The sequence below is a fragment of the Amborella trichopoda genome, chromosome 8 (genome assembly GCF_054954075.1).
Source record: "Amborella trichopoda isolate Santa Cruz 75 chromosome 8, AtrichopodaSantaCruz75HAP2 v2.0, whole genome shotgun sequence".
Classification (NCBI taxonomy): domain Eukaryota; kingdom Viridiplantae; phylum Streptophyta; class Magnoliopsida; order Amborellales; family Amborellaceae; genus Amborella; species Amborella trichopoda.
Genome location: NC_142343.1, coordinates 36,697,306 through 36,711,072, shown reverse-complemented (window position 1 = coordinate 36,711,072; position 13,767 = coordinate 36,697,306). Strand labels below are relative to the sequence as shown.

The 13,767-nt window shown below is 36.7% G+C and overlaps 2 protein-coding genes across 2 annotated transcripts; both read right to left on the bottom strand.

The window, feature by feature from the left end:
- Positions 1-8,977: 8,977 nt before the first annotated feature.
- Positions 8,978-9,828, bottom strand: LOC18437114 (U-box domain-containing protein 1). The gene has a single exon (XM_006847337.4). It carries the CDS (start codon positions 9,758-9,760, stop codon positions 8,978-8,980), a length of 783 nt encoding a protein of 260 aa, XP_006847400.4. The 5' UTR covers positions 9,761-9,828.
- Positions 9,829-9,908: 80 nt separating this feature from the next.
- Positions 9,909-11,777, bottom strand: LOC148781066 (U-box domain-containing protein 1-like). Its single transcript, XM_088873577.1, has one exon. The coding sequence runs from the start codon at positions 11,368-11,370 to the stop codon at positions 10,168-10,170; it is 1,203 nt and encodes a 400-aa protein (XP_088729703.1). The 5' UTR covers positions 11,371-11,777; the 3' UTR covers positions 9,909-10,167.
- Between the last annotated feature and the right edge of the window lie 1,990 nt (positions 11,778-13,767).

The window sequence follows — 13,767 nt, the reverse complement described above, 5'->3', positions numbered from 1 at the left end:
TAGAGGTCATAATTACTTACAAACATCTAATGTGAAATCTAATAGCTTGGATATGTCACAAAGTTCGGGCAACATTTTTTGAACTTTGAGTTTTGTCGATGAAATAAATGCAATCACCTAATTTCACATTCAATGGTCAAGATTTATTGTGAATATCTTGTATCAAAGGTAAATGATTTCATTATATACTTTCCGATAAAAAATATTTATGATGACCTAAAATTTTTTTTTCATCTCACATTTTAAAATTTAAAGATTAAAAAATAGTATAGATGGATCATATCTATAAACACTTGAAAATGGACGGTCTAGATAATACATTACAAGATGCACTATTTCCAAAACTTGAAATCTATTTTTTCTCATGTCCATATATATCTTGAGGTTGACATGATCAAATTGAGGGGTTTTCAATATTTAAAAAACCTCTTCTAGTGAAATTTTGAGGTGCGCCTCAATTTGATTGTTTAGGGCCTCACCCTTATATAAACTTTTTCCATATAACATACTGCTCCAAGTGGTTTACCACTCGAGTTTTGACCATAGTTACATTGATTTAACTATTTTGGAGAGTAAACTTTGGAATAGGGATTACTACTCTCGAAACAAGAACGCGTAAGAAGTGAGTTAGAAACATATTATGGGTTCTATTGATAGATATGACTAATTATGTAGTTAATAGAAATAACTAATTATGTCATTAAATTAAATAACTAATTGTGTAATTAAATTAAATGATGTAGATTCTTAGAAGCTTCATGAAGAAAGACAACCTTATTTGATAAAAATAACACCCATAGAAAGTAAGTAAACTTTAATGAGTAGAAGTTTTTGATATGTGAAGTTATTCAATGAACGCACCCACAAAGAAAAGGTTGTAGAGCTTAGTTATTAATCTATTTGTATTTATTTATTTTAATGTTTGCAGTCAAAAATTTTATTTGCGGTTGCATAAATTTCCTTATAAACATTTTCATCCAATAGAAAATAAGTCTCTAAAATAATTTATTTATTTCTTGATTGTGTGATTCAACATGATGGAAAAAAATTGAAAAATCCCCATAAAAAAAAGATTAAAGTAAATTTGGCCAGAACCCTAGAGATAAGCATGGGTTTTAGAAGCCTAAGTCCAAGATAACTGAAAAAAATAAAAAAGATAACTTCTCATATTCAATTACCATAAATAATCTTAGTAAGTATAAAGGGTGCGATTCGTATAGAGCCTAGGCTCTAAACAATCAAATTAGAGCCCACCTTCAAATAGTGTCGAGACATGGGGTTTCAATACTATAAATCTTTGTGATTGCCTTAAAATATATTTTCATCTTTAGTTTTAAAGTTTAAAGCTCCAAACATAGCATAGATCAATAGATCTATGAAAACTTGAAGTTCTTGAAAATTGACGGTCCAAAAATGCTTTACAAAATACATTATTTCCAAAACTTGAAATCCATTTTGTTTTTCTCATGTCCATGCATCTTGATGTTGATATGATCAATTTTGAGGATATTTGGGCTTCAAAACAACCTCTTCTAGTGAAATTTTGAGGTAGGCTCTAATTTGATTGTTTAGAGCCTCAGCTCTATATAAACTTTTCCCAAGTATAAAAAAATTACTAAAATCTCTCTCCCTAAATCTCAATCCCAACAAATTTAGAAGTATGAGTTACCCTTACTTATCTCTCTCCTCTTTGCCGCCTATATGAAAACCTTATAAAAAGGGAATCACGAAACCTGGAGAATAAGATTACATAGGATTTCTGTTACATAATAAGGTAGACATGGGTATGAATATAGTAAATAAGGCAGGTATGAGTATGATAAGCATGGTAAATAAGACAAGCATGGGGGAATGAATATGGTTATAAGGCAGGTATGAATATGATAAGCATGGTAAATAAGACAGACATAGGGGTATGAATATGGAAAATAAGACAGGTGGTAAATAAGGCCGGGGGTGTGAATATAGTAAATGAAGCAGATATGAGTATGATAAGTATAGTAAATAAGATAGGCATGGGGGTATGAATATGGTAAATAAGGCAGGTGGTAAATAAGGCATGGGGGTATGAATATGGTAAATAAGGCAAGTGGTAAATAAGGCATGGGGGTATGAATACGGTAAATAAGGCAAGCGGTAAACAAGGCATGAGTATGAATATATCATGTAGACTCGTAGAAGTTGATATTTTTGCTATTTTTTTGGGTTTATCGATTAGATTAAACGAGTAGTTAGTAGAAGCTAATTTTTTCTTGGGTTTCTACCCCAACCAACACTTTGGGAGGGGAAGCTTTTATTGGGTTTCTCCGGCTAATCTTTTCTTGGGTTTCTACCCCAACCAACACTTCAGGAGGGGAAGCTTTTCTTGGGTTTCTCAAACCCGACGTAGAGTTCTCTTTCATAATGGGTACCCAAGCTATTAATGGGGGCCCTTAATTTTGGGAGATTTTATCGGGGCCATTGGCGCACCGTTGCCCAATACACGAAGTGCCGTTTCTCATCTTTTTCAATATATATATATATATATATATATATATATATAGTTCGACAATGGTACCTACGTCCACTCTTATTCATACAGATTACTCTGGTCACACTAAAAATTTATAGAGTTACAAACTTTTTGCTTTTGGAAATAAATTCATTATATGTCATTTCTAAGTTATGTAATCCCACCAAAATAGGTAAGCCAGCTTATCATGTTGATAAGGTCAACATGCTAAAAGCTACTTACCCAAAAAAAAAAATTGTAAAAGCCTGCCTATTGCTCATTGTCGAATCTAACCTTATTCAATTCGGTTCATGGTCAGACTCAAAAGAATGATCAATAGAGGCATGCTAAACATCTGATCCTATGTTTATAAGAATTAGATCATGTTTGACCCATCTTTGGAAGTCACCGATGGTTTAAAGTGGCTTTATAAGCCTCATCACTAGTCAAACCCAAATTGCTACAGAATGAGCTATAATAGGCGTGAAGCTTCATGGGCAGTAAGAGGATGGTCCGGGTATAAAAATTTTAAAAAGTTAATGGTGGTTAAATAGAAATTGCTTCATTGGAAGAAAGAAATGAATTTTAACCTAAAAAACAGAATTGATGAGACTTTGAATGTTGATTTGGATGTGGAGACTCCTGGTCGTATTTCTTTGGAATTATCTTATGAAACAACAGCTCTTATTAATAGCATGAATGAATTTATGAGGCTGCATGAAATTTATTAGAGTAAACTGGTTGAAGGAAGGAGACTTAAATACTAAATTTTCCCATTCTATTGTTAATGTTAGTCGTAGATAGAATGATATCTCGGGTATATCTTTTAATGAAGTGAATCAGTTTTCTAATACTTTGTGGGAAGATGAATTTGTCCAGCACTTTCAAAGGGCTTTTTTTAGTGAACTTCCTTGTAAAGTTCATTTAGATAGAATTCCTTTTAAAATACTTTCACAAGGTGTTGCTAATGATTTGTAAAAAAAAAAGGTAGATATGGTGGAATTAACAAGAGCAGTTTTGCATTACCAAGTGATAAAGCATCAGATAGTTCCCCTCTGATGTCCTTCCATAAATTTTGGACACTTTTTAATGATGAATTATTGTTAATGGTGAATGAATTTATGCAAAGTGAAAAATTGAAGAAATGTATCAATTCTACTTTTATTGCTTTAATTCCAAAAAAGTCAACAATTGAAGGAATTAATGATTTACGACCAATTAGTGTGTTGACTAGTCTCTATAAGATTATTGTAAAAGTATTAGCGGAGAGATTGAAAACAGTTTTGCCCACAATTATATCTGGTAGTTTTGCCCAATTTATATATGGTAACCAAACTGATTTTATCAAATGAAGATTGCTCATGGATGGTGTGTTGATAGCGTAGGAATGTATTCATGCACGAAAAGCTAGTGGTTTGCCAGATGTGCTTGTAAAATTAGACATGGAGAAAGCTTATGACAGAGTGGAGTGGGATGTTTAGATGAGACTTAGTTGCGTATGGGTTTTGGTCAAAATTGGAGAAAATGGATATCAAGGTGTCTTTCAACTGTTCATTTTTTCTATCTTTGTTAATGGTAGCTCAAAAAGCTTTTCCAAAGCTATCGAAGGATTTAGACAAAGCGATCCCCTATCCTTTTTCTTATATGCTTGGGTAGAAGAGGCTTTTAGTTTGATGGTAAATAATCTGACTCTACAGGAGTATTTTTCTATATTTCGGGTATCAAATGAGGGGCCAGTTATCTCTCATCTTCAATATGCAGATGATACCTTATTATTCTATAGGCCAAACATGGAGGAGATTAATAATAATTAAATGTTTCTCAGGTGTTGTGAGTTTGCACTCGGTCTCAAAGTTAATTTTTCAAATACTTCAATCATTGGTGTGGAATGTCAAGAAGGGACTGATTGGTATCTGGCACAAAATATGGAATGTAAAACATAGACTTTTCCCATTACTTATCTAGGTATGCCTCTTTCAAATCATAGATAGCGAATATCAGTTTGGGACCCAGTGGTAAAAATGACTAATAAAAAATTAGATATCTAGAAATCAAAACACCTATCCCTTGGTGGTAGAGTTACTTTAATTAAGTCATCTCTATCTAATTTGCCTATTATCAAATTCTTTATTGAATATGCCTGGTGTTGTCATCAAACAAGTGGAGCAGCTAATGAGAAATATCCTATGGGGTATAGACAAGGATGCTTAAAAGTATCATTTAGGTAGTTGGGTCAAAAGTTTGCGCACCAAAAATGAAGGAAGACTTGGTATAAGGAAATTGAGATACGTTAACCGAGCATTATTAGCAAAAAAGTGGTTTCGTGCACTGGAATCTGATAACGGACTTTGGAAGGAGGTTCTTGAGTCTAAATATGGGCTGGATGAGTTTAACTCGATTGTGGCGCAAGGAAATAGTGGCATCGCTCTTTTGTTCAGAAGGGTATGTCATCAATGCGGCGTTTCTTTTTGGGTAACTCAAGATGGGCAGTTGGCAAAGGGGATAGAGCAGTATTTTGACAATCTAAGTGGACTTCAGATTTATCTTTTAAATGGCTTTATCCAAAATCTTTTTGTAGATATGCAAATCCAATGGCAAAAATGAATGAGGTGCGCGTTGTTAATGGGTCTTCTGTGGTTTGCAACATTAATTGTATATATCAGCGTATACCTCAAATTGTATGTAGTTGAACAATATATGGATTTATTCAAAACGATGGAGAATTATCGTCTTTCAACTTATGCTAATGATGATGGCGTATGGGAGTTAGAAAAAAACGACATTTATTATGTTAAACCCGCATATCATCTTCTATTTCATGATCGCATTAGACGGAACCAATCCAATTTAAAGGATATCTGGAAATGGAAAATTCATAACGTGCAAGTGTTTATCTAGGTTTTATCTCAAAAAAAAAAAAAATTTAACGGTTGATAATTTTTTTTAAAAAAAAGGGAAAGATTCTTGTTAATGTTTGCCTTTCTTGCAAACAAGATGATGATACTGTTGATTATTTATTTTTACATTGCCCATATACTTATCAGTTATGGTATTGGGCATTGTAAAAAGTTTGACTTCTTTTACCTATGCCACATTCTATCAGAGTTTGAATGAGCAGCCTGAAATTAAATACACTGGTATGGGAATTATGGCTTGAAAGGAATATAAGAACATTCGATGGGGTTGGGATAAGTATGGAGGATCAAAGGAATAAAATTATGTTTTGTAGTTGGAGTTGGTTTAATATTACAAAGGATTAAAAGAATACTTCTAGACATGATATTGAGGATAACTTGAATAAATTAATCATGCAGAGACCAATCAAGATGAGACTGCAATGTCGATGGAAACCGCCACATATGGGATTTATGAAGTTAAATTTTGACGGTTCTTCTTTTGAGAATCCAAGGGGATTAGGCGTCAGAGGTGTTTGTCGAGATAGTACAAGTCATGTCATTTTCTTATTTGTAAGACCGTTAGCATCTTTATTGCAAGGTATGTTGATTCTTAAAGATGAGGGCTTCCATAACAATGTGGGCATTGAAGGTGATTCTCACAATGTCATCAACTTATGTACTGCATTGAAAGTGATTCTCACAATGTCATCAACTGTACTGGATTGTCAAGACCTCCTTAGCAACTACTCTTTATGGCATAAATAAAGTGATGGATTTATCGGTCGGCAGAGGTTTTACCTTCACGCATGTTTATAGAGTAGCTAATTCAATCGCATAGTATTTGGCTAAGATGGGCGTTTTGCCATTTCTTTGTCTTCTTTAACTATATCTCTTTTTTTGTTGTAGTTATTTTTGTATTTCTTTTTTTTTTATCTGTATCTTTTTTTCTATTGTAGTTATCTTTGTAATCTCTCTTCTTATTAATAAAATTTGTTGCTCTTGTCAAAAAAAAAAAAAACAAACTTCATGGGCAGTTGAAATAATACTCATAGACCCTCATATCAAGTTTCGTCAAACATATTCCTGAAAGGCTTGACAACCGGTCGTTAAAAAATCTTGTGAAATGAAACAGAAGCTCATGAATATTTATTTGAATGCATTATATTTTAATTATAATCATTTAGAAGATTTTTTGCTTTTAACAAACTCCTTGCCATTTCAACAACGGAAAAAACTTATATAGAGCCGAGGCTATAAACAATCAAATTAGACCCCAACTCAAAAATTTCACTAGAAGATGTTGTCTTGATTCTCAAAATCCTCAAATTGATCATCTTGACATCATATGAGAAAAAAATGGATTTCAAGTTTTGGAAATTGTGCATCTTATAACGTATTTTTGGACTATCAATTTTCAAGGACTTTCAAGTTTTCATAGATCTGTTTCGAGCTACACTATTTTTTGTGCTTTAAAGTTTATAATTAAAGATGAAAATATATTTTAAGGTTATCACAAAGATTTCTTGTATTTAAATCACATTTCTCGACACTATTTGACGATGCACTTTACTTTGATTGTTTGAAGCCTTGGCTCTATACAAACCACACCCTTTCAAATGTTTCAAAGATTCAAAGCATTAGTTGAAAATAAAGCAGTTTTTCCATAAAGACTTTGCGTACCGATAGAGGTAGTGAATTTGTTTCAAATGAATTTGACTCATTTTGTAAAGAAAAGTAGTATTTACAAACAACTCACCGCTAATTATACACCAGAGCAAAATGGTGTGGCGGAGAGGAAATACAAGACTATTGGAAAAACTACCTTGTTTTTCAACTAATGCTTTGAAACTTTGAAACATTTGAAATGCCTTTGATTTTTGTTTCCTTTTTCCTCACTCGGTGAAAAATTTTGGTCATTTGTGTAACCAGATCTTCCTCTGCCTCTACCTCTACCTCTACCATTATATCCACCTCTCTCACATCCTCTATCTACATATCTTTCAAAATCGTTATAATTTTCTGAAGACGACTCCACCTTAGATTGAAATGTCTGCTCCTCATTTTTGTCCATTTACATGTTAATCTTTTTTTCATGTGCTTGCAAAAAAACATTAGTTTATTAGTTGAAAAAATATCAAAGACTTTAAATTCTTCTATTGCAGCGATTGCATGATCAAATTTAGGAAGTAAACTTATCAAAACATTTTCAACTACCTTTTTATGAAAAATATCTTCTCCATCATTTGATTCACTATTTTGGTCACCCTAGCAAGAAAATCTTGAATTGTCTCATTATTTTTTGTAAGCAAAGTTTCAAATTCTCGTCCAAGTGATTGGAGTTTTACAATGTATACCTTGTGTGTTTCTTGATACTCCCTTAGTAAAATACTCCAAGCCTCATTCAACGATGTTGCAAAAGCAATCCTCAAAACAATTGACACGTAATTTGTTTACTGTATGTAAAAATAATATCTTCAAATCCTTCTTTTTATTTTCTCTTATCTCTGGCCTTTGGGTTGCAGTAAGTCTAGCCTCTTCACCTGGATGCTCTGCACAATTATTCTCAACCACATCCCATAAATCTTGAAACTCAAATAATGTTTTTAATTAATACTCCATTGCTCATAAAATTTGCTTTTAAAATTGGAATTGATGGTTGAAAAATATTTGATGGAATACTATTGTTTGCTATATGAAATAATGCAGGAAATTAAATAAAAAATTAAATTTCTAACATCTTTCATGAGTTTTTTCTCTAACATGTTAATCTTAAAATCTCCTCTCCAAATAATAAATCTCCACACCAATGATTATCTTTCCGGTAACTATGCTCTCCAATGCCTATCTTTTTTATAATATGTGCTATGATACTTGGATAATTTTTAAAATGTGTAGTTGCTCTTGCTCTTTCTCAAACAAAGTTTTGAATAAGCTCTTATATTTGGGTTATTTTTAAAATGCGTAGTTACTCTTGCACTTTCTCAAACAAAATTTTTGAATTAAAAAATATCTTAAAGAGACTCAAAAGTACATATCATTCCAATAGATTGTGCCCTAGCCTTATAACCGATTTTAAAACGACCCACAAACTTGGCACCGAGCGTTATAAGGAAACTCCCACCACAAATCCATAACTCATAATTACCCAACAAATCCACTTAGAGAGAGACATACACGGCCCCCAAATCCGGTATCATATTTCAGCATTTATCTCATTTTCTGCAACAAACATGAAAAAACCTTTATGCAAATCTTCTCATAGATACAATATTTCAATGACACGTTTTTTGTGCTAGTGATATTACAGGAAAGAGAGGCAAGTGAGAGGACACAAAATGAAGAACACTACTAAATCGAAAATACACCATGCAATCCGTGGACTGGAATATACAGTTGGTTCTTGAGGGAATGAACCTTGAACTCAAAATACACAGAAAATGGATGTACACTCACTCAGAGGGTGAAGCAGGGGAGAGAGAGAGGCAATGAGAGACTAAGAAATAGAGAGAAGGGAGCAGGCTTAGGGTCGTAACCATGGGAGGGGGAGAGACCATGAGAGATAGAGAAGGAGAAGACCTCATTCTCCATATCACCTCCCATGCGACTGCGAGCAATACCGTCCCAAGAACCGCATTACGGCCTCAGCCTTCCTCCTCGCCCGCGGTGTCCCCCCCACCACTACCCTCTGCAACGCCAGCACGCTCCTTGCATCTTCCATCAACCTCCTCCCCACCCTTTCCCCAACACCATCCTCAACCCTACACAACCCCGCCAATACTCCCACTGCATACTCCCTCCCCTTCTCCGAACCCACCCTCACCAACTCCACCACCGCCTCTATACCCCCCTCTGTCACTTCTTTTGCACCTTCTCCGCTCCAAACCAAAACCGATAACAGACCGAGCACCTCATCTGTTACCCCTGCCCTCTCATCCACGAGCAGCGAAGTCAGTACGCCGACAGCCCCAGCATTCACAATGCGAGCCCGTGTCGTGCCGCAGGCAGCAAGGTTATGGAGGGCTGTTGCAGCATCCCGCTTGCCGCCCGGCGTGCCATCCTGCAGCAATGCCACCAGACCTGAGACTGCTTTGGGATGTGCCCCAACTGCAGCACGGCCTGCAGGCGATGCGGAGAGGCTGAAGAGGGCAGCAGCAGCATTCTCCCGGGCCTCAGTGCACAGTCCATGCATCAAGACCTCGACGGTGGGGCCCACACCGCCGGCATCAACGATGAGGTCCCGGTTCACACTGTTTATGGACAAATTCAAGAGTGCAGTTACTGCATGCTCCTGAGTGCGACTGTCGTGCGAGCTGAGGAGGGAGGTTAGGAAGGGGATGGCGCCGGCCTCGGCAATGGCGTGGCGGTTGTGCATGCCGGCCTTGGCAAGCAGCCGGAGCTCGAGCGCCGCCTGCCTCTGGGTATCCGTTGACCCTGTTACCAAAATTCAAATAACGGTTATAGCAGATCACAGTTCCAATGAACGTTCTCATATTTCAAACAGAACTCACTCTATGGGCGTTTTATCATGTTACTTTTTTAAAGTAACGATTTTATACTGGATATGAAAGGCGCTATTTTGTAAGGAGCATGTAATGCAACACACACTGTGCTGCATTGCACCTCAACTGCCTTTTGTTAACATAGACGGTTTTTTCAACTTCAAAAACAGAAATCATAATCCAGGAAGCTCCCCGTTATTGATTCATAACAGTTGTTTTCTGGGAGCACCTGGTACTGCTACACATCATAAAGGGTCACCTATAACGGCCCCAATAACTGTCATAACAGAGTTTTTTGAACCTTGCCTGTTGCCAATTTTCCGACCAAGAATGCAGCCGCCATCTCCGCTGCCTCTGCGGCTCGCTTCGTCGCCGTTATATGATCCCCCGATGCCGGAAGGTCCTTCTCCTCTTCTCTTTGATCGATAAAAACATTGTTATCACTGCACCATTGATGGATCAGACTTCTTAAGGCGAAGTTGGGGATCAATGCCATGTGCAGGAGCTTCTGCCCACTCTTTGGGCATGTCGGGTGCCCAAAATTTATCCACTCTGCGATTGCCGGGCGATCATACGTGTGGCCTGAAGCGACAATCACAGGGTCTCGCATTAAATCGAGAGAGATGGGGCATTTGAATTCGTCGGGGATCACCAGAGAACTACCAGAAAATGACTCAATTCGCTGGAGAGTCTCTCCTTTCTTGCCGGAATTCAAGTGAATTTCAGTCATTGTACTGAATATCGCGAATTTACAGTGGTTAATCAGAGAAATGAGATTGTTGAGTTTTGAGATTACAACGAGCCCTCCTGTACCAGCTTGGTTCTTGATCTCGACCTCAAGCCTTTGGATCTCAGATTCATAATCACTAGGCCCACTTGCTCCAATTTTCTCCATTATTTCTGCGACTTTTTGAATATCGGGGTTGAGCTTGCTGTGAAAATTGTTGGCAACTTTCAAGAGCTCTAATCTTAGGTAGCTGCTCTGTGGGTCGATGAACAGCTCTGCTCGTCTAGCATGGCGATGAAGAAGCTCGACCTGCTCTCGAGTATCAGAAGAGATGGGCAATAGGCTCAATGGTAATATGTCAAGGGCTCGGCCCAGGTCTCTGGTTAGGCCATGGAAGCGAGAAGATATCGGCTCTATCTGGATCAAATTCCATACTCTGCTGCCTGATTTACATTCATTAATGAGTTTTTTCGCCTTTCGAATTGCGTCGATTAGCTCTCTGAAACATAGAAATGAAGAAGGGGGCAGTGGGGCTGGGGTTTCCTTGAGATCTTCAAACAGGGGTTGAAGGAGCTTGGCCTTTCTGATCATGGCCGAACTGTTCCGAACCTGCAAGTGATGGAGCTTGTCCATGGAGGCGAGCTCTTTTGTGGATTCCAGGAGGCCTTGAACCAGAGTTAATGGCGATGAGATCAAGGGGAAGAAGGTTGTGAAATTAGAGGTGGCCTTGGCCATTGTTTCTATCTCCATGTTCATCAATTCAGATTACTAACTCTTAACTAATCCATGAGTCAGAAACACAACTCTGCTGCAACATTCGCTCTCTACCCTAATTGCTGCCCACTTTCTCTATCTAAAAGGAGCTTTTTAATCGATTTTCGCACTCAGTTGACAACCTCTGTAACCCAATTTGCTCTTTCGCTCTCTCTGACACAATTTAGAAGCTCTGCAAATGTATTTCCTCTAATCATCTAAAAAGAAACCCTCTCTCTCTCTCTCTCTCACATGGCTAAATCCGCTCTCTCTCTCTCTCTCTCTCTCTCTGTATGAAGCTTCGCTTTTACTTATTTTATCTCGCTAGACGAATTGGGGAGGTGCCTCTCCGTAGACCAATTGGGGAGGTGCCATGTGGAGGAATATGGAGGACGCAATCTTCGCTCTCACAGGGGAGTGGGAGAGCAAAAGGTTGTGAGAGTGGGTCCAAAAGCCTAAGTCTAAAGAGTGGAGAGAGTTGTCACCACGCTGGTTTAGGTTAAATATGGGGAAAATGATAGAGACCCTCAAAATTCAACTTTATACAAACCTCCTACCTTTAAACATGAACACTTTTCTTTTTTCTTTTTTGTCTTTTTTTTTTTTGGTAATTATCCCAGTAAGATGGTGTATTAATTTTGACACAAAAATGTTTTTTTTCCCTCTCTCTTCCCCTTTTGAATATTCTCTCTCTCTCCTCTTTGTTTCCCTTTTTTTCTACCTATTATCTCTCTCTTCGACTCTACCATCCCTTTCTCTTTACCCTCTCTCTCTCTCTCTACCTTCCCTCTGTCCCTCTAAGGCATTCCAGCACCTAATGTCTCAAACCATGTATTGATCTAGAGAAACCTCTAACCCTCTGGTGTGCCAAACCATGTATAGATCCAAAAGAGCTTCTGTTCTTCTAGGGCGGTCTGGCCAAAAAAATTTGGCAAAGGAGAGAGAGAAAGAAAGAGAGAAGATATAGAAACTTCTACTGATGTTTAGAAGCAATATTTTCTTTCTTCTTATGTTATCCATATTAAGAAAGTGTTACGTATGTTAGTTTTTTTAATAATACAAATTTTGTAACCCTATAAATTAGAGCTTTTGTTCACATTTTTGTTAAGCTCAATAATACACTTTTTATGGGGGCTTAAGGTCTAATTATACAAAAATACATTTTCTTTACAAGAGAGAGAAAAAAAGAGATCATAGGGAGAGAAAAAAAAATGGCCGGTAGAGAGAGAAGAAAGATGGCGGGTAGAGAGATGGCAGATAGAGAGAGAGAGAGTTCACAAAGTGTGTAAGATTTGTGTGTACAAAGAGGGTAAGGGCAACAGAAGATTGAGGCATAAGTGGTCAAAAGAGAAAGGATACGGTTATTTTTGTCTTTAATTGTTAATTTCTTAACTAGGGTAAATGAAAATAAAACAACGACGGGATTTAAGGTGTGAGAAAAAATACTGGGGATAAAATATGTAGGAGGTTATTTTGAGTATCTATAAATTTTCCTTAAATATATAATGCTAGTTGCGTTTCTTTTGAGCTGCTTGGTGCCTATGACTCGGCCCCCCCTCTGAACGCTTGGACTAGGAAGAGAGAGATGAGTTGCGTGAAGGTTTTGGGGATTGGAACATAGAGGAGGGTGATGACTAGGTCATAGTCACTGCCTTGTTACACTGTGGAGAGAGAGAGAGTAGGGATTTTGATAAAGTCCTACATTAGCGGGGATTATACCATAAAAAAGAGTTTTATTTTATGGTGCGGTTTTCATAAGGTTGTAATTTTAAATAATTAAAGTAAAACTCAATCCAAACTTTATTATAAGATCGAATTTTTGTTTCAAAATTTTTTTTAATAGCGAAGAATATATTTTTATCTCTAATTACAAAATTTAAAATTTAAAAATGATTCATCATTATTATTATCGTCAAAGCATTTTTCTAATGATTTGGGATCGGTTACACGAATTCTACTTCGCTATTTTGCTCTATTAAGGGTCGTCCTCTACGTGAGGTCATAAGTCTCTATATATTTTCTCACTACTTCCAACCATGTGCTTTTGGATCTATCCTTTGCTTTTTTTTTAGCCTTCCACTTGAACTAACTCATACCTCCTAATAAATGTTGTATTCAGTTTGAGTCATACATGGCCACCCTATCTAAGTCTACTCTCTCTCATCTTATCACTTTTTGGTACCACACTTAAATTTTCTTGAATGCATTCATTTCAAATTTTATCCTTTTTTGTCTGGTCATTCATCCATATCAATTGCCTCATCTATGCTATTGTCATTCTATGTGTATATTATTTTTTAACTACTCAACATTCTACCCCATAGAACAAAGCTGGACTCACAGCTATCCTATAAAACTTGCCATTTAGCTTCATTGGTATGCGGTGATCATATAAAATTT

Coding starts and splice junctions, on each gene's coding strand:
- LOC18437114 (XM_006847337.4), bottom strand. CDS start 9,760: ATGCACAACCGCCACGCCATTGCCGAGGCCGGCGCCATCCCCTTCCTA.
- LOC148781066 (XM_088873577.1), bottom strand. CDS start 11,370: ATGAACATGGAGATAGAAACAATGGCCAAGGCCACCTCTAATTTCACA.